This window comes from Nelumbo lutea, chromosome 3 (assembly GCF_056320005.1).
Source record: "Nelumbo lutea isolate HS-2025 chromosome 3, American lotus-T2T, whole genome shotgun sequence".
NCBI classification, from domain to species: domain Eukaryota; kingdom Viridiplantae; phylum Streptophyta; class Magnoliopsida; order Proteales; family Nelumbonaceae; genus Nelumbo; species Nelumbo lutea.
This window is the reverse complement of record NC_142686.1, coordinates 49,622,086-49,647,284: the sequence shown is the minus strand read 5'-3', so window position 1 is coordinate 49,647,284 and position 25,199 is coordinate 49,622,086. Positions and strand designations below refer to the sequence as shown.

General features: G+C 37.0%; 3 protein-coding genes across 5 annotated transcripts in view; 2 read left to right on the top strand and 1 right to left on the bottom strand.

Moving 5' to 3' along the window:
• Positions 1-5,897, top strand: part of LOC148864866 (E3 ubiquitin protein ligase DRIP2-like) — a 34,771-nt gene extending 28,874 nt beyond the window's left edge. For all 3 annotated transcript variants that reach the window (XR_016110321.1, XM_088979671.1, XM_088979670.1), the window contains one exon: positions 5,425-5,897. Coding sequence is in view for 2 of the 3 variants with exons in the window: in XM_088979670.1 (XP_088835796.1) it covers positions 5,425-5,598 (174 nt within the window). In the remaining variant the exon portion in view is untranslated. The remainder of the gene's footprint in view (positions 1-5,424) is intronic.
• Positions 5,898-8,053: 2,156 nt separating this feature from the next.
• On the top strand, positions 8,054-11,099 carry LOC148864865 (putative prefoldin subunit 4). The gene is made up of 3 exons (XM_088981569.1): positions 8,054-8,629; positions 8,737-8,847; positions 10,722-11,099. Exons 1-3 carry the CDS (start codon positions 8,621-8,623, stop codon positions 10,980-10,982), a joined length of 381 nt encoding a protein of 126 aa, XP_088837695.1. The 5' UTR covers positions 8,054-8,620; the 3' UTR covers positions 10,983-11,099.
• A 5,139-nt stretch (positions 11,100-16,238) lies between these two features.
• LOC148864864 (Sec23/Sec24 protein transport family protein) lies at positions 16,239-23,159 on the bottom strand. Its single transcript, XM_088974172.1, has 2 exons — positions 21,810-23,159; positions 16,239-18,281 (listed from the first exon to the last, which is right to left on the bottom strand). The coding sequence occupies exons 1-2, from the start codon at positions 22,527-22,529 to the stop codon at positions 16,623-16,625; spliced, it is 2,379 nt and encodes a 792-aa protein (XP_088830298.1). The 5' UTR covers positions 22,530-23,159; the 3' UTR covers positions 16,239-16,622.
• Between the last annotated feature and the right edge of the window lie 2,040 nt (positions 23,160-25,199).

The following is a 25,199-nucleotide window of genomic DNA, read 5'->3' as shown; positions in this document are numbered from 1 at the left end:
CCTTGAATGAGGACCTAAGTCTCATATTTATAGGGGATAGTTTCCATTCAACCTGCATAGCTCAGACCTTTTCAGAATCTTCGCTTTAGGTGAATAAGTGGGGAAAAAATTTCGTGCTTTCCTTGGGTAAGGATGCATGCCTCTGGGGGACCACAAGTAAGTTATGCCCATGTTCTTGGGGGCCATTCAGAGAGAACACATGTGTCTAAGGAGGCACTAGGTACTATCAAGCACGACCTCCCTGGCCTCCATTACAATTTGGTCACATGTCCCAATTCAAATGCCTCTATCAGTTGCACCTAGGGCATTTGAAATAAAGGATCTCGCATTAGGCGAGTCCTCCTGAGACGGATTTATCTCATGCAACCACATTGTACTCCTCCTAAGAGATTAGAATAAGTCTTCTTTACACGAGGTACCATGTTATACAAGGAATAGCTCTGCGAGACCCTTATAAGGATCTTGTTGGGCTTAGCGTGATCGCATTTGTTTTGTACTCGTGATGAGGCACTGTGATCCCACTGTTGCTTTATACTTATCCACTCTCTCACACACTCATCGACAAAATCTTTCACCTTCACATCATATACTAACTGTATAATCTGTCTGAGATGCAGGACATAGGCTGCAAGATCTTCTGCATCACCTTGGTGAACATTCCTGAGCTCTGCTATACTCATCTTCCTGCCCATCATGAACCACTTTCCCATGAACCTTTTCAATAAGTCTTCCCACAACTTGATATTGCCTTCATTTCAATTTTTCCATTCGTCCCAGTACAAGTGCCTTTGTCTACTACACTTAGAGCGTTAAAATAGAGTATCTCGCGTTGGGCAAATCCTACTGAAACAGAATTACCTTGTACAAGATCCCATGTTGTACTCCTAAGAGATTAGAACAATTCTTCTTCATATGAGGTCCCATGTTATACAAGGAATAGCTTTGTGAGTATTAGGAGCTCGCTAAGCTTAGCAAGATTGCACTTGTTAAGTACTCGTGATGAGGCACCGTGGTCCCGCTATTGCCTTATACTTATCCACTCTCTCAGATTAGCCCTGCACTTAGCAATAAGAGAAGCCATTCATTAAGCAGAAATTAGGTCAGGTATTTTGACCCTTGCTCTCAAGTCTCAACCATTAGCTCCCATTTTGGGGGCGAGATTTAACTAAGCTGCCAAACTCTTTGTGTATTTTTAATATTAATTCTAAAAGCTTTTCAAGAAATGTTGAACCCCAAAATGCTGAAGAAATTTAGAAAGATTAGCCCCCCAAAATTCTATAAAAGTTTAGAAACATTAGCCCCCAAAATTCTGAAAAGAAAAATTGAGAATGATTATCCGTAAAAATTCTGAGGAATTTTTAGAAAGATTAGCCCCCAGAATTCTGAGGAATTTTCAGAAAGATTAGCGCCCCCAAAATTCTGAAGAAATTTAGAAAGATTAGACACCAAAATTCTAAGAATTTTAGAAAGATTAGCCCCCAAGATGCTAAGGCTCAGCATTATTAAGTGCAGGATATTACCGAAACGAGATTGATGTCCCAAGATTGAAATTGTAGAAGACAGGATGATTTTTGAAGCAGGCTCAAGCATATGGGAACGGCTTTGGGAATGAGTCCCTGTATGTGAGATTGGGATTATGAGGTAGATCTTCTTAGAGGAGAAATGGGATGAGGTCGCGAGGGCGAGACTGTGTGGAAGGGGCTTAGGAGCAAGATCATTTTACAAGATCAGGGGTAGATTCACGAGAATGAGATCATTAGGAGAAAGTCTTGGGAGCGAGATTATTATTTTGTGAGATTTGCTGTAGATATGTGGGGACAACATTGTTAGGATGGGCTTTGGGAGCGTGATCATTTTTGTGTGATCAGACACTCAGTGGATGACTTTTATAGGAAGTCGCTACATCTTTCAAACCCCAAATTAGTATGTCTTGGACACCACTGACTGAGAGGTACATAAAACTGAACTTTGATGGCAGTAGTAGGTGGAACCCAGGCCCCTCAGGTGTAGGAGGCTGGTTTAGAAATGAGTTAGGTCAAGTGGTTGCACTCTTCTCAAGTCTGATTGGAATTGGAGATTCATTGAGGGCTGAAATGGCAATTGTAGAAGGGGCAATCAAAGCAAAGGAGTTAGATGTGCACAAGCTAATTATAGAAGGGAATTCTCAACTGGTGATTAAGTGGCTGCAAAACAAAGGGAATGACTTTTGGATGTATAAAAATAAGTTAAAGAAGATTAAATGGATAACTAGGGGTATGGATGTAAGAATTCAATGGATCGGTAACACCATGGCTGATGCCTTGGAAAAACAAGGGGTTGGGTGAGTTTCAAATGTTTTAAGCTCATTTGTAAAATTTTGTACTTTTTATATCATCTTTAATTAATCAAAGTTACAGTTATTGGTAAAAATTGGATATGGTAAACCAAATGGATTGCCCATCTAAAAAATGGTAAAACCAATTGGGTAGAAAGAAAAAAAAATCAAAAGAGATGGCCTGTAGTTGGCTTAGAGTTTGATTTGCCAAGAGGGTTAGTGAAAAAACTTTTTAAGAAGAAATGGTTTCTTGGAAGAGAGAAAGTGTTTTGATGGAGGTGAATTTCATTGCAACTGGCCTCTCTGTATAAGAGTTTTCCAGGGAAAGAGATTTAGCTTGAGAATTGATATAATTAAGGAACAGAAGATAGATAAATAAGATAGATGGATCTGGTTTGATCTTCTATTCCATTTGGGTTGCCATGACTTCATCCTTTTCTAGGTCTATCTTAAATTATTTTTCATAACCATGTCAAAACTCTTGCAGGAAGTTATACAGTTCATCTAAATTCTTAACAGATGGTGGTTGTGACCAAAATATCTCTTATCAAATGCAAGGGTTATTAGTATATGTCATTATTATTTTGTTTTTTGGTCAGCAAAAGGAATTTTATTAAGGAAATTTTGAAGTTACATCAAGGTATTAATATTCTCCATCCCAAACAAACAAACGATTACAATTTTGCCCAAAACATTTGATGTCGAAAAGCACCTTGTTTAGCTAGAGTATCCGCTATCCCAGTAGCAGTTCTCCTCACCCATTTAGAAGTGACAGCTCCCTTGTTATACTTTCGATCTTCCAAAAGGTGTGTGTCTACTTCCAAGGGATTTGGGTATTACATCTTGTCTGAGAAATGACCATCTGAGAGTCCCCTTCCACTTCCAATTGATGGGACCCAAGCTGCTTTGAAAAATTTACACCATGGAGTAAGGCCATCAATTCTACTGTCAATGAATCACATGCTCAAGAAGTCCTGAAAATAAAGCTACTACCTTGCTCTAAGTCACAGAAGACCCCTCCTGTGGTCTTCCATCAAAGTTAAGTTCTACAAAGTTGGTTGCCGGAGGTCTCCATTCCATGATTTTCTTTTCTTTCTTGAGCCAAAAGTGCCACTTCTTTGCCAGTTCTCAAAATGTCATTCAATGAGAATACTTGAGAGGCTTCTAAAATCTTCATCCAATGTGCAACTTTTTACTGCATCCAAAACTTCCAATTCAGATCTATAACCTCATGCCACAAGGACCCTCCATTAAGTCAGATGAAAGGATTTGGTCCCCTTCACCTAAGGTTCCTTTTTCAAAATCCTTTGCATGTCCCCTATCTCTTCTCCTTTTCCAGTTAAGTAAGTTTGTACTAAGCCTATCCCCCCGAAAGTCTATATTTTGTTGGGAAGTATTCCTTGGGAAGGTTAATACTTTGGACATGGTGCAGAAGAAAAGGCCTTATTTGTGCTTGTCCCCAAATTGGTGTTCTCTTCGCAATCCAATGGTTAGGATTGCTTTCACTTGTTTTTATCTTGCCTTGTTGCTACAACTATCTGGTTGTGGATTTTTGCCCTTTTCGGTTGCAGGTGGTTTACTGCCAGCAGGTCTCTCAGCTGTTTAAACCCTCAGTCCTCGGTAGGCAATCCAAAAGAGGAAGACTGATGTGGAGGTGCATTAGGGTGGTTTTCTTATGGACTACTATTTGGGAGGAGAGGAACACTAGAATCTTCCACAATAAAGAGAGAAGTCTTTCTGAATTGAAGGACTGCAAAATAATAAGGGCAATAAACTGGTTAAGAACAACAAACTTGGCCCAACTCTTTTCCTTTGATGACTTCTGGAGGAATTGGTCAACAGTGGCTAGTACTTCATCCTCAAAACAGAGTTATGTTTTAGATTGGATCCCTCCTGCTGAGGATTTTGTTAAACTAAACTTTGATGGAAGCAGCCAAGGTAACCCTTGGCCCCTATGGCATAGGAAGAGTCTTGAGAGATAAGGACAGAAATGTTTTAGCTTTATTCCCAGGCTTAGTTGGCTTAGGAGACTCTTACCAAAGCTGAACTACTAGCTGCTGTATAGGGGATTCAGCAAGCCAGTCAACTTGGTATAGGAAGGCTGATAATTGAAGGTGATTCCCAGATTGTTGTGGGATGGTTACTGGATCCGGATTCGACTGTCTGGGGATTCAGAGACCTCCTTAAGAAGGTCGTTTGGTTAACAAGGAATATGACAGTGAAGATCCAATGGGTAAGAAGGTTAGATAATAAGATGGCTGATACTCTTGCAAAACATTAACAGAGATTCTCTGTTCCGGGAAGTTTTGTAATTGTTTAATCTCTCTCCTTTGGTGAGTTTTGTATTTTTCATGTAATTGTGATTTTCTTAAGAGTGAGGTTGCACCTCAAGCCTCTCTCTGGGCTTATTTGTAACAGTTCTACCCTTTGATTATTGAATTAATTTTCAATTATCAAAAAAAAAAAATCCAATTCAGATCTGCTCCTCATTGAAAAATCCTTCCATTCCTTTCTTCCTATATGGTTCAAATCCACCCTTACTGTTCTCCACAAAATCCTTCCTCTTTGGCTGTCTAAAGATGTTCGGTCTAAGAGGCCCACCGCATCTTGAGGGGGAAACCACCTTGCACCCAAAGAGAGAACAAAGATGCTCCCAATACAAAAGCACAAAAGGGCGGGAAATAAAGATATGGGAAATAGATTCACCAGTTTCTTTGCATAGGATGCACATATGAGGAGGAAAGGCATTTTTGTTTGGCCTTCTTTTCTGCAGTAAGTCACAGGTGTTTATCTTTCCAAGGAAAATCTCCCAACATATTAGTATGTGTTCTTTTCTCATCTGATATGAAAACTAACTTGAGATTTGAATATAAAAACAGGCTGTTTCAAGGAAGGGTTAATCTATACTCTACATTTTTTTGTTCTTTACTTTACAATAAATCCTTGGGTATGCAGTAAAATGCTGAAACCTCCTTTTAGACTATTCATTCACACGGAAACATGAGTTTGACTTTGCATATAGGTTGATATGTTTCATGTGAACAAGAGATTGTTTTGTTTATCTTTGTCTTACCAAATACCCACTGATTCTTTGGTTGAATGTCTTGTAGATTGAGATCATGTGCCGGGGCCAACCAGTAGACCCGACATTGCAACTGCATGACTTAGTAGATCTGTGGCGATGGACAACATCTGCATCACGAAGAGAAACTGCATCTGTGGGTACATCAGCCAAAGATTTTGTGATGGTTTTGGCCTATGCTCGAAAGTCTCAGCCCCCTTGATACCCTTTGTTGCCTCGCTAATTCTTCGCCCCCACATTCAATAAGGCTCTCTGGATCTTGAGACTTGACTCAATCCAGGTTATTGGATCAAAGATGCTTCTTAGAATGGGTTCTACGGTTTATTTATATGTTTGTTACCAACATGTCATGCGTAAGTGTGTCAGATGTGATATATGTCTCCAACCTGTTCATGTACTCTTACGCTTTCTATTCTTTCTTCATGTTAGGTGTCTAACAAAATTAATCATTGTTATCTTTGTTACCACAAAAGTAATCTACAGGTAATGGATTATTATGCATATGCGACCAAGTTCTGAGTTCTCCCTTCATAGCTGTCATGCTCTAAATGCAGTTTTGTTGGCACCTTCTATTGACGTTTATGTCGCTTCACTCTCTTGTGGTGGTTTGAGTGGGGGAGGAGCAAAGTTAAGCTGATTGATTATTCCATAGAAAAACGTCTCTGCTGAGAAGTCCCAAGGTTGGCAACCAGGCAGGGCTGTCGATGGGTCGGGTAGATCCGACAGATAGGTCTGCAATTCGTGTCTTGACATTGGGTCAGGATTGGTTTTTGATCTTTTGGTTGTTTTGAGCAAGGTTCAAAATATCGATACGTCCAGTACGCCGGTAGGAGTGTATCGGGCGTTCTGATACTTGTTTTTTTTACTTTTTTATTTTTTCAAAACTGGTTCAGTGGAGCCAGTCTAGGACCCCTCCATCCCCTGAACCGGTCAGACCCCCGATACATCCACTGTAGGGGTGTATCGGAAGGGTCTCGGAAAGATACGTATCGGCCGATATGTAACGATACTTTGAACCTTGGACTTTTGAGACAATTAGGACCGTACTTTGACCTCATACCTGATCCATGGACAGCGCTATAATCAGATATTCAGATATGAAAAATCCTTATAATTTCTTCCAATATATATATATATATATATATATATGTTAGGAAAATATAAATAAATCTTAGAAATGATTTTTTTTTTGTTATTCTATGTTGATCCCAGCCATATGGGTGTCTTGAGAGGGGTATATATATAATTATTGTTAATTTTATAAATATATAAATTTTAATAATTGATTGTTTTTCCAAAATTATTTGATTGACATGCATGAAGAAGAGAAAATGTCCAAAATGATGTGTGTTTGGCCATCCATCGACCTAGATGACCTTACCATTGACATGGCAATTGTTCAATAGGCTGTGCATCGAGCAAATGTGGCACTCTTAAACCAAGGTTCAAAGTATCAGTATGTATTGGCCCGTATTGTATTGGGAGCACCTCGATACGCCCCTATAGAGGGTGTATCAGGGTTCTGACCGGTTCAGGGGGTGGAGGAGACTTAAACCGGTCCCCCTGAACTGGTTTTGAAAAAAAAAAAGTAAAAAAACAATATCGATACTGCCCGATATGCCCGTACCGGCGTATCGATATTTAGAACCTTGTCTTGAACGACCATGGTACCAAACACCCTTCAAGTCTTAGGTTTGGCACATTCCACAAATCCCTTTCATGTTACTTCAATTTGATGAATCAAAAACAGAAATAACAGAAAAGTTTCTTTATATTCTTTCTCCAAACTTGGCCTCTAAAATCATATTCTCTAATATCCCAACGGACAAATGATTAATTAAATAAAATAAAATATGAAAAAAGAAAAAGAAAAAAGAATATATACTTTGACATTGTAAAAGGTACAAAAAACAAAGGAAAAATAAATATGTTTGGTGAAGTTCTCCGAGCAGTGATAGCAATTAATAGAAAGCTTGTTATTTTTGGGATAAGTAGATACTCCCCCTCAAAAATCTGAAATTACGGCCACCTCCTAGTCTATTAGTAGCTCTACCCTAGGGGTGTTTTTACCTTCAATCCACCCCTAAGTGGAGCTACTACTAGACTAGGAGTGGACTGAATCCTACCTGTAGATTGATGTCAAATTCACGGGCAGTAGACTAAGAGGGGGCTGCAAATTCAATTTGTGAGGGGGATTGCAGTCCAAAAATCCCTAAAAGGTATTTGGTGCCATCCACCATTAATAACCCCAACATATCAACGAACCTTATAAAGCCTGTATGATGCTTGAAAAGCGCTTTGAGAACTAATTGGGCATAAGTTGCCATTGAGGATTTTGCGAAAATAACATTCTACGTTTCCTATTTATAACCGAAAATTCAGAAGTGCCCATATCAGTAATGCTCCCTTTTTAAGTGGATTTGATTATCTAAAAAAAAAAAAGTGGATTTGATTAAGATGGTGTTTGGATTTAATTTGATAAAAATGATTTCCCACCTCTTTTCACAAAAAAAAAAAAAAATGAAAGAAATCTACAAAGAAAACACTGTTATAGAACCTTGGTAGAATATACAACTTTTTGATACCAATATCTTGTCTCTTGTGATACAAACCATGGTTTAATTTTTAAGGTTACACTTCTCAGTTTCACTTTTGCTACAACACTGGAAAATCATGCCATTAGATGTAGAAGTCACTTCATCTAATTTAATGTAGGGCCATGATAACGAATCAAAGGCTTTGTTTTAGCGCACACTGTCGTTGCAAATTTTAATTCCCATCCATTCTTGTAACCATTCGATTCCGATTTGAAGAATTTTGATTCTAATTCTGATTCGGACTACGACCCAAATAGACCCTCAGAAGAATAGAAATATTCTTCAAAAGATTCTTAAAATAAACATTAAAAAAAAACATTATCAAATGGTTTCCATTTTTGGCTGTAGCATGACAAAAATAAATAAATAAATAACTTAATAAACAAACTCAATCCATCAATGGAAAATCCCTCAATTGTATATTATGAATTGATTAATACAAATTATACGTTTTGTTCAACCCAAATTTTGCTTAAGAAATCAAACCTATTTCCTTGGTCATTGATTGATACCCTCTACTTTTATTCTGCGTCATAGTTTTTTACAATTTTAGGTTGCCCTCACTCTCACAGTCTCGCTTGCTGACTACTGCTGCTATTGCATTCTCCCGTTGAAGTTGAATCCAGGATGCAACAGGCAAACCCATAAAACTCTGGTTTCTGGTCTTCTTTTCTTCCTATTTTGTCTTATTTTCCTTTTTTACATGTTCTTCGTGGGTCTGAAATTACTGGTATAATTTGAAGGGCGGAGGATCGGACACTGAAGTGACATGGGAGGATCAACAGAATATAAACAGATTCGGAAGATTAAACAACAGGTTTCACGAGCTTGAGGAAGAGATCAAGATTGCTAAGGTACACCTAACCTAAGAGGGTAATCTCAACTGAGATTTCACCGTCAGCCAAACCCATACATGGTTTGACCTTGTTAAGAGCTTTTCTCTTTTTTTTCTTTTTACTGTATTTTGATATAGAGGGAAATGAAAGTAAACTGGACGAATTTTCTAACTGTTCTTCATTTTTCTAGCCAGACAAGAGACGGCTATCAGTTCCTGAGTTGAGAGCTAATGAACAAGTGAATTTGGTGTCTGGGTTCGGCACCTTGACTATCCGAAAGGAAAGTTTAGGAAATTTGAGTCCCCAATAGGTACATTAAGTTTTAATCGAGTGGGTTTAGTTGGCTGCATCAACTAGGTGTTCTGTGTGTCCATGTGTTGTTGGTCCCAGATTTTCTTTGTACTGATTCCAGATCCTCAAAGTCTTTAGGTCATTCAAATAATTAGATTCAATGGTCATCATGGGCTTGACATTCTTAGGAGGTGTCTGACTGTCTGTTAGACTTGACAAATGAGTTAATTTTAGTTTTCCATGGTTTTTGAACCCATACGATCAACATCAATTTCATTCCTGAAAGGTTAAGAGAAACAAAAATGAGATAATCTGTTATTGGGGTATCAGATGAGTTTGCTTAATCCAGAGTTTTGAGACTTCAGATAGAATGTGGTTGTCCTTACCTAAATATTTTTTGTATAACTGTCTAGCTTGTGCCACAAAGGGATAGGCTTAATTTTAATTGGTTTATCAATATCTTATGTAATTCACTGTAGTTTCAAATGTAGTAAAAAGAAAAAAAAAGGTAGAAACAGTGTTGGGTGGGAAAGGATCTTTAATCGTCATTACTAACAAAGTGATGCATATACACATGTTTGTATGTCTGCGGCCCAAGAAAAAAAAGACTTGTATCTTAGTATTTTTTTCTTAAGTAGAACTTTCAAAATTCGTTATAGATCATTTTTCTAATAAATTTACTCGTTATTGATAAAAAAAGAACTTTCAAAAATCAGTGGGTTGTATTGCTCGGAAAAAGAATTGCACCATTTGGAAGAACATAGATCTGACATGGAAGGTATTAGAAATTTAGAATGTGCCTTCCTTCCTCCTTCACCTTGCTTTTCTTTCTTGTCTGTTCTTGTTTTTCAATTATGCAGTCATGTGGTTTTCTGCCACACATAAGTCCAGCATTGGCAATCTGGACCTTCCAATACCATATTATGACTTATGAATGAAAGTCAGTAGTTATATACCCTTAAGACTTCTTTTATGCTATTTGGCAGAGAGTTGACATGGGCAAGCACATGAAACCATTTCTGGGTTCCACTCAGAAGCACCTTCTTTTTTTTAATTTTTATTTTTTTGCTGCAGTGTGATGCTTGATGATCTTTCCCCATTTTCACGATAACTTCATTGAAGGCTTCCTATTGAGTTTGTTGCAACTCCATGCTTTATTGAGGAAGAGAAGTATGACTCTATCATTTTTTGGGCATATTCTCCCAACTTTCCATTATTCTAGCTTTTCCAATACTTATAAGAGAGTTCTGCTCATGCTAACACTGTTCTGTGTCATCCATAGTTTCTCAAACTCAGAAATTTTCTTCGTTGCTATTTGTACGACTATGCCTTAGGGTTTATTTAATTAAAGTCATTATTCATCAAATCACTGAAATCTAACTGAATACAATTTTGTGTTGGTAGATGAATAGATAACTGCTACTCAAAAAGAAAAGAAGGATAAACAGATAACCAGATTACTTCTTTTACAGAAGCAGTATTAAGATCAATCACAATAATAATGATGTTGTTGTTGTCATTATTATTAAATGATCATTTGTATTGTTCCCATTTTCTTCAGATGCTTCTCAAATAACTTTGTTGTCAATGCTCTACTGCAGGAAACAAATGAGAATCTGGAGGATGCAAGCAATGAATTGATCCTCACTGATGATGATGTGATGAAATTCCAAATAGGAGAGGTCTTTGTTCATATGCCAAATGAAGAAGTAGAGAGCAGGATAGAGCAGATGAAAGAGGTGACTAGTAAGAACTTAGGGAAGCTGGAAGAAGAGAAGGATTCAGTGCTTGCGGAGATGGCTGAGCTAAAGAAAATTTTGTATGGAAAGTTCAAGGATTCTATCAATTTGGAGGAGGATTAACTGGATATGAATTGCCATTCTTTCTAATTTCTTCCTCGTGATATTATTCTCGACCAGAGATTAATTCTCCTACACTGAAATTATTTGTCTTCCCTCTAAGGATTTCCTTGGATATTATATTTGCTTTACAATGAGTGTGATAATAGGGGTGTCAATGGACTGGTTTTGGGTTTGATCCGGTCCAAATCAAAATCAATTTGAACAGATTGGACGGACCAATAAGACATATTGAATTGGACCAGTCTAGACTTGTGGTCCAAAGTATTTATTGGATTGGATTGGACCTAGTACATCCGTAATAGATTTATATTAGATAGGGTCGGATTGAACTAATATCCGGTCCATTGATAGAAGATAAGAATACGGGTGCCAATGGACCAGGTTTGGGTCGGAATCAATCTAAATTAAAACCAATTTAAACAGATTGGATGGTCCAGACATTGAATTTGATTGGCCCAAAATGATCCAGAGTATTCATCAAATTGGATTGGACTTGATCCATCTGTAATGGATTCATATTGGACCGGACCGGATTTGGTCCAATCCAGCCCAATTGACACTCCTCTGACAGAAATTTTCAGGCCCCCGCATTAATTTTGCATCCAAGCTCGACCTAAATTTAACATACCTACCTACATACATAATGTGTAATATACGTGTAAATATATAATATATAATTTGTTGTGGTTATGTATTGAATTAGGGTATAGATTTTAAATTATGTAAATGTAATGAATATAATTTCGGCATCTTAAATATCATTCTAGTATACATAATACATGGCATGGCATGATAAGATAGGATGCCTTACAACGTTCTATATTATGCTTGACATGGTTTATCTATTAGGATTTCACATATTGAAAGATCTAAACCTATCTTGCGGTCTTGCCGTCTTGCTGAAAGTTTAGGGAGACAAAAGAATGGGAAAACAATCCCTTCATAACTCCACAGTGGGTAAGTTCCAATTTTAGGCTGTGTTTTTGGGCTTATAAATGTATTAGTATATATATATATATATATATATAACATTTTAGATCAAGGTTCAAAATATCGAGATCGAGAGAGAGAGAGATTCTTAAAAAAGGTCACTTGATAATCCCCAAAGAAACTCTCAAATCAAAAAAAAAAAGAAAAAAAAAAACATTGAATCCATATACAAATATTTCTATCAATAATTTTGATACTTCAAACCTTGCTTTAGATTATATTTTAGGGTAAATTGCTAACACCTCCCCTGAAGTTTTTCGCTATTACTGAAACATCCCATGAAGTTTGGCAATTGCAATCACCTCTCCTGAACTTTCTGACATAGTTGTAAGTAGACCCCCTTTGATAGAATCTTCTAAAAAAAGGCATAAAATGTCTAAAATACCTATGCAGTTACTTTTAACAAAAATGTTCATTTTCCAAAATTCTCTTCGTATGGATCACTACCCTAAACCCTTCCAATATCTTTTCTGAAATTGGTTTATTTTTCAAATTTGCCCTTCATATCAATCACTTAAAAGGTAAAACTACAACTTTAAATTCTCTTTGTTTTTGTTGTTCATAAAGTTTGTATTGTTTTTCTCCCATAGAAACCAGCCTCAATAGTAACTATATGGGTGTTTTGGATATTTCCATGCCTTTGTTTAGAAGATTCTATTAAAGAGGGTCAACTTGCAATTGTATTAGAAAGTTCAGGGGAGGTGATTGTAATTACTAAATTTCAGGAAGTTTTCAACAATTTACCCTATATTTGAAGAAGAAACTCTAATCATATGCTCAAATCAGTTTGTCTCATTTTCATTTTCCACATCCCAAAACTCAGAAACAGAAGCTTATGAAAACATAGCCTTTAGTTTTTTATCGCAAATTTCTTTCAGGATTTGGGTTGGGTGAGGGATGAAAGGTTTATGTCCTATAATTTGTTTTACAATCATAAAGAGGCATTTTGTATGTGGATTTTTTGGGTGTTGAATATGATAGCATTGGATTTAATTTATGAGCTTAGAAGCAAGGTTTAAAGTATCGTAAGTGAAAATGTATTGAAAAGACAATTTTAAGAGATATATCAAGACAAGTCTTAGATATGCATATGTATCAAAGAAAAACCAATATATGCATGAATACGCATGAAAACACTATAGATACTTTAATAAATCATAAAAATACATTAATAACATTAAATATAAAGCCTTATAAATATATAACTATAAAGAAAAATATCATAATCAGCATATGATAATTTAACTATCATGTTCAGCATTTCACATTTGATTCATATTTCTTGTTTCTAAGAGGCTACAATGAAAGAATTTAATTATCTAGCTCCCTAAATTAGAAATCACTCAAAAGAATGAAAGTGATAACTCTTTTAATAGTCAAATGGTTATTTTTTTATTTTTATTTTAAAAAATAACTAAAATTCAAAAATTAAAATTTTGACATAAAGTTGTATGGCTTTATCATATATCAATTTCTGCATCTTAATTAAAAAGAAATCATAAAATTGTATCATCATATCATAAAAAACATATCAATTTATTTTTCTTATGTAATTTTATCTAGTTTGCAATTTTCATTAAAAACCATATGCTTAAATATCCTATCCAACCATAAAACATACACCAGCATAACTTCTAAGTGAATATAATTAATAATTAGTTCTTATTGAAATAACTACTATCTATTTTTAATCCAAAAATTATAGAAATAAAAAATAAATATTGAAGAAGAAATGGTATTTGTTATATATATATATATATATAACACACACACACACACACAAATTTCTTCGAAAAAATCCATAAATCTACTCATAACACCAAAACAATCTATGATTTTCAACACGAGAAATAAAGATCAACATATATTTAACCATTCTCAAGCATTAAACAAAAAACACAAGAAATCACAATATATTATAAGAAATTTTGAAAACAAAAACTATTTTCACAATATTTTCTTAACATTGAAAAATCTTCACAAATCTTGATGATTTACACTTTTGTATGTGTGTGTGTGTTTTTTTTTTTTTTTTTTTTTTTAGCAGACCTCAATTTGAGAATGGGGTTTGTTGTTTTAAAGACTTTCGGGGGTGAAAAGAAGGTTTCTTTTGCGGTTAGAAGCCTTTTTTCCCCTTTTTTTAGTTATTGCCTTTCAATAATTAATAGTGTATCCACCGTTATTCCATTGATATGGTAGTATATCGGTGAATATGCCACCAATACGATAGTGTATCAAACGATATGCCACTGATACGCTTATGATACTCATCGGTACGATATGATATGCCTCATATCAGGCATATCATGTTGACATTTTAAACCTTGCTTAGAGGTATATGTTATTTTGGATTTCCCTTTGTCATTTTCTTTTACTTTGTTGTGAGGTCATTTGTTGGAGCCTTAAGGCTCCGTTTGGTTTGTGGGAAGATTTGGGTGGGATGGGATGGAAAAACTCACTGTTCACCTTCCTCCTTCATTCGAGATGAACAGAGCCCTTCATCTCCCACCTCTCCCACTTTCTTTCTTCTCTCTTCTTCTTCTTCTTCTTTATCTTCTTCTTCTTCTTCTTCTTCTTCTTCTTCTTCTTCTTCTTCTTCTTCTCGTTTCAACCTCAGTTTTTTCTCGATGCGCACCGCCCCAGTACTCGAAGAGCAAAGAACCTTTGTCCTATTTGCAGTGAGAACCTCTCTGTTTACCCATTTCTAAATCTTCATCGGCGCTAAGTGCAGAGAACCCCCGTCCTATTTGCAGTGATCGGGAATTCACCAAGAAGTAATTGGGTATCTCGAACATGAGTTCCGCCGCCTTGACATGGCCGTCGAGTTGCCGGATTTCGCTCCTTGGTAGGATCACCTTTGCACCTCTTGACTGTCTTCCTGTTGGGTTGGACCTTCGTCATGGTCGTGTTGAAGAGTTGAAGGCAGAAACTTTGCTGTTAATGCGCATGCTACCTTTGGCATGGACATTTTCTTGAGTTTTCCCACCGGAGTCACACTGTTTTGGTGCGACCCCTAATCCACCATTTTGGGATCTGACATCCCACCTTTTTCTCATCCCATCCCCCTTTTTCCCTTATTCCCTTTTTCTCATCCCCACCCCACAAACCAAACAAAGCCTAAAGTGTCAATTCTTAACTTTTATTTATATGTTTTTATGCTCCCCTAGTAAACTAAATATCATATAATTTTGTATTGAAATTATTAAACTAGTGTTATTTCGGAAAACTTTTTGAAATCGAACCAATACAACCAGTTTTTGCAATGTTGGGAATCGAAACCAATTGGTTAACTAATTGATCGGTTCGGTTTTTCACCAGTTCAGTTTGCCGGTTTCTCAATTTTTATATTTTCAATATATATTATAAAAACATATAAATAAATATATATATATATTATAAATAAATAATTAAATATATATATATATATATATATATAATATAGATAACATAAATATGTATATTAAAAATATATAATATATAAATATATATTCTGATCGGTTTGGTTAATCAGATATTTCAATTCGATTTTCTGAATTCAGTTTTTCAATATTTCACTTTTTGTTGAGCACCCCTAGTTGCATTTCAAACCGGGATCGGATATGCTCGTAACAAAAAATTGTTCCGACACATTACAACATGATGTGTAATGTGGTGTGTCCTAGTGTTATAGTGGGTCTGGTCTTATGGTGAGATGTGCGGTCACATATCATGTTGCTAGCGTGTTCAGATAATGTTCATTGTGAAGAGACCCCAAAGTCCCAACTCTTCCGAACGCCACATAAATGATAAATCATAAATCTAAACAAATACAGTGGCAGCAGTGTGACATTAATTCCACAGCTCAATCTTACTCATGTTTAACATATGAACCAAATTGTAATTTACACATGAACCCTCCATTACAAATGAACATGCATATAGCATTCAAAATTAATAATATATTGCACATGTGCATGGTGAACCTATTACTTGTCATACATAATTAACTTCATCATTTATACGGTTATACATGAAAGCCCAAACTTTAATGTGCAAGACATTTATTTTTCACATTTTTGTGTTATATTTTATATACAAAAAGTAATTTTAGTACAAACTATATTGAAGCTTGCTTTTCAATTCAAAACAATCATATCGACCCAAGAGTAGTCTGATATTAGAAAGGGACTGATGTATTTTGGCATTCAATTTCAGACTGTTCACTTGCCTCACACCCCTCAGTTGCCCTGAAACTGACACATACCGACCATATGGTATCTGATACAATTTTTCCTTCGAGTAAAGATGAATTATATTCTATTAAGCAGAGCAAACAGAAATAGGCTCCGTGGTCCTCCTCAACTCCTCGTACAAAAACTATCAGAGAATAGCCCCCCGGGGGGAGGAGGGTTCAGTCCATTCACCTTTACAACAATTCTGACCGGCTAGAAAATGTGAAGAGTGTTTTCTCAGACCTGTGGACAACATCAAACCACTCACAGGGCTGGTTTACCTCCACATCTCCACTTAAACATTAACCTTTTTACAACATCAATCTTTTAGAAAAATAAAGTTAAAAGGTTTTCTGTATTGCACGCAGTATACAATGATTCTGTGTAAGAGAAAAAAACAGAGAATGAGATAACAAACCATCACTCAACAATCTCTTCATCACCCTCGCACAGCCAAGGCCTGCAAATGCTCTATAAAAACTTGCAAACTCACATCATCCGTAAATATGATATCCGAACCATCTGTATATACTGAATTCTGAGTAACTGAAGGATTCAACTTAGCAAGCAGAAATCTTGCCTGACTACTGTGCTGGTCACATTTAATAAGCTTGGGAACAGGAATTCGTTCAGCCACCAACTGTTTTGCATCAATTTCTGGTGCTTCCAATAGATTTCTCAGGTTCTCATGGTTTGGGTCCTTGTCAAAACCTTGCTTCCTCCATTGTGCAATCTTAGACCCATTGTGAATAACCACATAGAAATAAGAATCGAAAAGCAGAATCACATCTGACAAGATAGAGCTAACATCCAGGAGGACAGGAACTGGAGGCCCATCAAAAGAGTACTGGAAAAGAGTAGGCTGGATCATAATCAGAGATCCAACCACCCCTTCCCGGTTAAGCATCAATCTGAAGAAGGCAGTCTCATCAGGGCTGCTATTAAAGACGTCAATAAATTGTGACCTCCTTAAGTAATACATAAACTGAGGGTAGAGGGAGAAGTTGGATGACAAACGAAATGAAGATGGGTCTTCTAACACATAATCACCAAACTTGGAACAAAATTTAATCAGCCTCTTATCCAGCCATCTTATGACATCTCGAGCATGAGATTGCTCAGCCCTATGGATAGCGAGTCTGGCAATAATTGTGGCAGCAGTGTCTTGATCAAACCCAGAACCAATCTCTGGTGAGCGCTTTCCAACCCATCTTCTTGCTGCAGTTGTCACCCTTTGTCGGTTTCCCATATTCCCATGCCGGTAACGTGTTATAAACTGTATGAAGAATGCAGACCCTGCCTGGATTTTCTGCTCATCACCTACCTCAAAGAAAAAAGCAATGCATGTCTTGTTTGTAAGTGTACCTAGCTTCCACAAGTTGGTACCACCCTCTCCAATCTCATTCTGACTGACTGAACTGTTCTTTTTCTGGAGAGATACACAAGGACCAAGGGCGCCACAGATCATTACCTCTTTCGTGGTGATTATCTCAATTGTTGCATCAAAGTACATTTTGAGATTGCCATCAGCATCACGACTAAAAATGTGACGTAGGCATTTCCTGAACTGATCTGTTTCAAATGACTCCCCCAGCATCATGAAGCCGCCTGAGCTTTCAACTGGAAATTTTAATTCTGCAGCCCCAACCTGATCAAGAGAACAAGCAAACAAATCCAGAACAATACATGCATTGCATAACCTCTGTGCAACTTGCTTATAGAAGTTGCAAGACTTACTGTAGTAAAAAGCATGACCATTTATAAGATCCCGATGGGTACGAATTGCATGACTGAATTCAGTGTCTACAACAATCCCAGGGCCCAGAGTAGCAGGTCCAGATGTGAAGACCATGATCCGGGAACCTGTGTTGCATAAGCATCCTTCCAGAAGTCCAACTGACGTTGATATAGCGGCTCCAGTGGCCCTTTTAGGACGATGACCAGGCATAGCCTGCTTGGTGGAGTGGATCTCTTCAATTGCTGTAGTTATATTGAACTCACATTCTGAAACTGGAAGCAGAAAACCCTGCTTTTGGATAGTGGATGCCTTTCCAAGTTGCTGGTGATTACAGCAAGAAATTCCCAATAAATCCTGAATCTGAAGGTGAACAAATAATATAGATCAGGTAAATGCCATTCCAGGAAAATCAAATGTGAGGTGATACAATGCACTTGTAAAATTTCCAATCAGTCCCCAAGCATAGTATACTTAGAAGAAACCAATAAGCATGCCGCCAGTTACACAACCCAGAAACAATCCCTAGCATACAGTTACTCCCAAGTCCGAGCACCACCAATTGATTACTTGATTTAAAGAAGTCAAGAACCACTATTATAAATAAATACATTGTAAGGTGCATCTACTTCCTTAACCTTCCCTGAAAATTTCTTCCATTGATGCATCTATTTCTGCTGAAATGAACAGAAAAATAGAGAAAGCATTTTGAGGGAGAAATAAGAACAAGGCTATATGCATGTCTCAAATGCAGTATTCTTGTGTTCAAACATATGTATTGGTGAAACCAACCCTTTTCTCTCACTCCATACAAAAGATGCAACAATGTTACTGTCTCACAAACAAAAGAAAATTTGAGAAGAGTAAAACATTGAATGAATGCCATTATTCCAGCCACCTAAGCCATATGCTCAACATGGCCAACACAACAGAGATCCTGCATGAGAGATGGGTAAAATGTATATTCTTGACTTTACTCTTTATGATCAACCAAATCACATGTGTGCCTATCAGAGGTACTGATAAGATACATACTTTTCGATACTCCTGATCCCAAAGGCCCAACCAGCCACCATAAAAAGTTGTTCCCAAAGCACACTAGAAGGAATAGTTAAGCATAAGAGGATGCTATAGATTATTGATAAAAAAACAATGCTATAGACGCAAGTAGACGAATATTAAAAGTAAACTATCAAGCACATCATGCATCTTACAGCTACTGTGCTTCCTGTGGTCCAATTTCTTGAGAAACTACTCCACTCCAGTCTGATAAGACAGTAAGTTTTTTTTTTTTTTTTTTTTTTGAGAAGTGGTATTGTAATAACTTCATTAAAAGGGAAACAAAATACCCTGTACAACTAGATGCTGTAACAGGATAACATACAATGAACTGAGCCACTATCCCTTCAGTATTAACAAACAGATTTACAAAATCAAAGTAGGAACTGTGGTTTGAACTGATTCATCAAAAAAAAAAAAAAAACTATGGTTTGAACTGTTTAAGTTGATCTGAGCTGAAGACCAGGAGAATAATTTGTGCACAACTTTATGCCATACATCATTACATCCTCCACCTGGCTACTTTTGTTGTGAAAAATTCCAAGTTCCTTTCCTGCCATATCAAACACCACACAATTCCTGGAATCATTTGCCAAACAGCCTTCCCTATTTTGCTCAAACCTTGAACGTATCACCCCTTACAGAAACTTTCAACCGAGTTCAGACAACATACCTTAAGGGAAAACAAGTTGTGAACATTCACCCACATCTTATAAGAAAACTCACAGTATAATAGCAGGTGGTTGACGGATTCATCCACCCTGTTATATAGGACACACACTGGTGAGTCAATTGCTACACCTCTTCATTAGATTGTCTTTAGTCTGAATCTTCTTGAGGAAATCCAGCCAGATGAAGAATGCAATTTTTGAAGGAATGAATTTGCACCAGATTATTTTCATAGGGAAATCTTGATCTTCCTTAGTCAACCTGTTATAAAATGAACTCACCAAAAACTGTTTGCTCTTCCCATCTTGCCACACTCTTTTATCCTCACTAATATAGTCAATACGGGTACTATAAAGCCTCTGCAGCAGCCGAGCATAATGGTCAATCTCCCGATCGCTTAAAGCTCTTCTGAGAAGGATATTCCACACACAGTTGCCATTGGGGATCTGCATATACTCCACCACTTTTGCTTCCTCGTCCACTGCTAATGTGAACTACTCAGGGAATTCATCTTTCAGAATGCCTCCTTCACACCAGCAGTCCTTCCAAAACTTGACTTTGGTTCCTTTCCCCACCTCAAAGTTGACTTCCTTATTGAAAGAACTGTAACTTCTCTCAATCCCTTTCCAAACTGAACATCCATAGGGCTGACTTGCTTCACCTGGATCCTAACCCCCACTTCTTAGATTATATTTTGCTTTTATGTCTCTTCTCCACAAACTGTTTTCTTGTTTGCCAAATCTCCAAAACCACTTACCAGTGCCATCACCAAAGCAATTTTTTTTTTAATAAATAAATTAAGATTTCATTAATAGAAAGTGTAATTCAGTTACAATCTTCCCATGAAGAGGTGCAAGCTGTGTCCTCTCCCAACATAACAACAAGAAGAAAACACAAAATAGAAAACAAATTCGAACTACAGTTGAGCCCAATATAATCGTTCCCTGTTTGCCCCTTGCTTTGCAAGACAATCAGCCAAAGCATTTGCTGATCTCCCCACCCAATGTATTCTCACAGTCAAGCTCCTTGTCAACCAATTGAATTTTTTAATTTCATTCTTAAAGCTCCATACTATAGAGTCTTGGTTCTGTAGCCAACTCACTATCATCAAAGCAAAAATTCTACAGATTTTCTATATCCTAACCACCCAAACCCTGATTTTCTTTCCCTTTGTTTTCATTTTGTAAAGTTCAAAGATATGAACCCAGGCCATCCAACGATGTGAAACATCATCTATCATGAAGAGGTCTGCCAATGATCACCTTCAGTGATCAAAGATTCCATATTTTCCCAAGAAAGTGAGCAATGTATTTTCCAGAGGGAGGAAGGCTCTAAAAATCTAAGTAAGATAGTCTTCCAACCCTGCCTTCTGGCAGTGAAGATTCTTACCAAATTGTAAACCACTGGGATCCAAGACCCTGAAATAAGCACATCCATTGTGAATCTGGAAATCCGGTCCTTAATCTGACCCTTTTGCTGTCTTTTCACAAGTCTCATCTTCTATTACATCCTCTTCTTTAAAACGAACTCCACAATATATGAGATGATGACAATTACACTCAATGTTTGATGGGCCATGATTTAGAGACTGAAGGGGGTAAACCATAGCAAAAGGCATGATTAACTTTCTTCCAGACAGTGAAATAGAAGAGCCAAATCTCATACCTGAGATGTCCAGTGAAATAGAAGAGCCAAATCCCACACCTTTAATGGATATTAAAGGTGAGAAAGGACTAGAGAAATGCTGGTAACGACCATGAGCATTTGTCTCTTAAGAGACATCTAGTAAAAGTGGTTTCTGATGTAACCGTTTTCCAGGCAGATTATCTCCAGAAGTGGTTTCTTTCTTTTTTATTTTGGTAAAATCCAAAAGTGGTTTCAATTAGAAATAATAATTGTTCAAGCAATTCCAGGGCATTGTCCTTGAATCCCATAAAAAGTGATTACATGTGTACGCTAGATTGTGGAGTAAAACTTCAAACTACTGTTGCCAAACGATTAAAAACAATCTTGGATGCAATGGCATTTATGCATTATATAGGATTGGTGGAGACCAAAAGAAGAACATATAGAAAAAAAAAAAAAAAGAAAAAGAAACGAGGTACAGGAATCCACTACTTCCACGGCAGTACTACTACAGCTTCACTAGGCAGAGATGTATACCTGATCCGATGATAATTCCCGTTCTCCATGAAACAATACAACCTTTGAACAGTCCACAAACCCGAGGTCGTAGACACTGACCATGGAGTCGAAAGTGACCAGCCCAACCAATGCGTTCTCTGGCAATTGCGCCACAACGAGCAACAGCTCATTTTTAAGTGCTCGTAACTCCTCCTCAGGTGAGCAAGTGTCAACAACAAACACAAATGCAGGTCCATTCCCCCGCGAATCCGTACATGAGAGTGAAGAAGAAGAGAAGGATGAACCCATAGAAGAAGACGACGACATCAAAGATGATACTGACGAAGAAGATAGCCTGTTGCCACCCCAAATAGCGTTCGAATTGATATTTGAACCAAGGCCCAAGCCCTTCCGGCCATGATGGTATTCAACTGTGCTGTAAGTCGGGAAAAGCTCGGCGGGGAGATTGTTCTCTCCAATCCCAGCATAAGAGCGAGGAAATGGGTTCTTCTGATAACAAAAAGGACAAACCCAGAGCCGTGATTGGTAATCGACGCGTGCGTAAGGGTTCAAAACAGCGCCACAGCGGCTGCAGACAAGAGGGTCGTAAGGGAGTAAAGGAACCTCGGTGAACTCCATCAATGGAGTACACATGACGCTCAAAGGAATTACCAAGGAAGAAGCTTCGGATTTCGAAGCCGACCATGAATTCCAAGACCATCGAAGGCCTTCGATGGCCTCTAGTTCGACGAAATCCATTAAAACGGGAGTCGACTAAGCTATCGGGAAGAATTCCAAAAAACTTCAAGGAATCATAGTTGGTTCTGCAGAAAAGTGAGGAAACCCTAACCCCAATAGGAGAGGAAGAAACTAGAGAGGAGGAAATGAAAGAGGTCTAGTACTAGGACTTGTAGTGGAGAAAAATCGAGCATTCTAAAAGGAAAGAAATTGAGAGAAACAATAAACAATAGAAAACAACAAGAGAAGAACAACGATACCTCAGAGTCCGAGACTGGTAAGGAAGTAGACGAGGGATTGCTTGAAGCCGAACCGTCTCTCTCCCTCTCATGGAAGGAAAGAGTAAAACAGAAAGATCGATTTTCAGTTGATTTGATCGGAATCTCATGGCGACCGGTCGATCGGCATGGAGTTGATTTTTAAATTAATTATTAGGGGAATAATGAAATTCCACCGTGTAGATCTCCCCGGTTTTCATCATAAACCGGCCGGGACTCGGGAAACTCAGCACTGAACAGGGTCCCACTCACCCACCTAAACTCACGAGTCACGAGTTTCATCTCATCTGATCTCACCCGAGTAGTAAGCTTTTCCTTTTGAGCTTTGGGATGTGGAAACTCAGCACTGAACAGGGTCGACACTCACCCACACCTAAAAGGGTCGACACTCACCCACACCTAAAATTGGTGGGGTTTCATGGTTTTGGGCTTGAAAAGCGAAAACCCTGAGGGTTATCCAAATATAACCATCTCTGTATCTCTGGGAATTGGAAACTCATCCATGGAGAGACTGTAATAGCAGCATCAACTCTACATAGTCGCATTGAACTTTTCTGTTTTTTATGTGTGTTAACAAATAGATCAGCTTATATTTGGAGCAGGAATTGATTATATACTTTACTTCCTTTAGTGTCATGACTCAATTTCTCTGTTTTTTTCACCCACGAAATAGGTAATTTGGTTCTGTTTTTTTCCTCTAGTTTCACTATTTATTTGCATGATAAAATTTGTAATATGTAATGACAACTTTACTCCTTGATGTAAATTAAGCGGTTGGAAAAAGAAGGAAAACAAAGAAACATGGGAAAAACACTATATTTAACTCCTCCCGTATGAATTTGTCTTACACTGTCGGTCCCAATCCAAGATAAAGGAGGGTTGTGTCAAGTTGGCCAACACTAAAACATTTGCCAGCTTTAATGATCATGAATCCTGATGTTTTCTTTCAATGATCGTACTACCACAATTATCAAAATTAGTAACTAGTGATATTATCTAAAACTCATCATGACTTATTTTTATGTTTTTTTTTTTAATTTATATCACCTTCCAATAACATTTTCTTAGATCACCATTAGTTATATCAATAGAAATTTTTCATGAAAGTATTTTAGTATTTTACATGACCAAATTATCCCTGAATGATCAATGAACCTTATTAAATATTTTATAACAAAATTACCCATGATTGCTACAGGCCTAGGCTCAGGTCGGGCACATAATTCTGCCATGAGAAATATTCAACAAACTTGACCGGCCATCCAGCAGTAATTTTGTTATGTAAAATACTTAAATACTTTTGTGGACAATTTCTATTAATAATTACTAATGGTGATTTAATGAGAATCTTAATAGAAAGTGAATTATGAATAATAAAATTCACTAACAAGGGGTTTTATGAATGTTTTGAAAAGTCGGAATGAGTTTAAAAAATGCAAAACAAAAAAGTCATAATAAATTTTAGATAATATCCCTTAATTAACGATAGACATGACATTAAAAAGAACAAAAATGATGAAATAAGATTTCTGAGGATGAAATAACACTCCTGTAGTTGACCCCGTTGGGAACGAAGCAAAGGCGCCCTTTCTCTAACTGAGATCTTGACAGGTCCCCCCTTATCACCTCTGCAATACAAGAAAAGCCTTTGTACTTGAAAATTCCCACGTCAGACCTCCTTCAAGCTTGGTTATTTCCAGCATGTACAACTTAATTCTTGTAAGCTAGAGAGGATCTATTTTCGCCCCAAATAACTAAACGATAGATTCAATGCAAATTTCTGACTTTATACATTCAAAATATCAAAAACCCCCACTTTATACATAAATTGGCATCAATTCCAAACTGGAACTCACCCCAACTGTACTTCGGGCCTAAAATTTCTGACTCTAGGCTGAACCATCATTCTCCCTTGAATTTTCTAAATCAATGTTTTCAATGCATAGTTGAAAACTATTTATCAAGTCCTTTTAGGTTTTAGCCCCCAAACTATACTTGAAAAATGTGTTGGCCCGGTAAACAACTCAGTGACCTAATTGTTGAACCTCTAAATTGTTTAATCTAGTCAATAAGGTCAAAGGTTAGGCATCAATTTTTAAGGATAAGCCCAATGCAGATTTCTAAATTCTACTGCATAGCTATAAACATTTAAAATATCAAAAATATCAAATACCCCCATTTTATACACCAATGACTGCTTGCAAATAATTCCGAACCCCACTGTACTTTGGGCCTAAAAATTCTGACCCTGGATTGTACTTATGATTTTTTGATATCTTGAACTACTCTCATCATTAATGACAATGATAGCATTCATTTATTACATTTGCTATATATATATATATATAATTTTTTGTAATTTTTATAATATATATGTTTTTTTTGTATTTTATATAGTATCAAATATTTGATG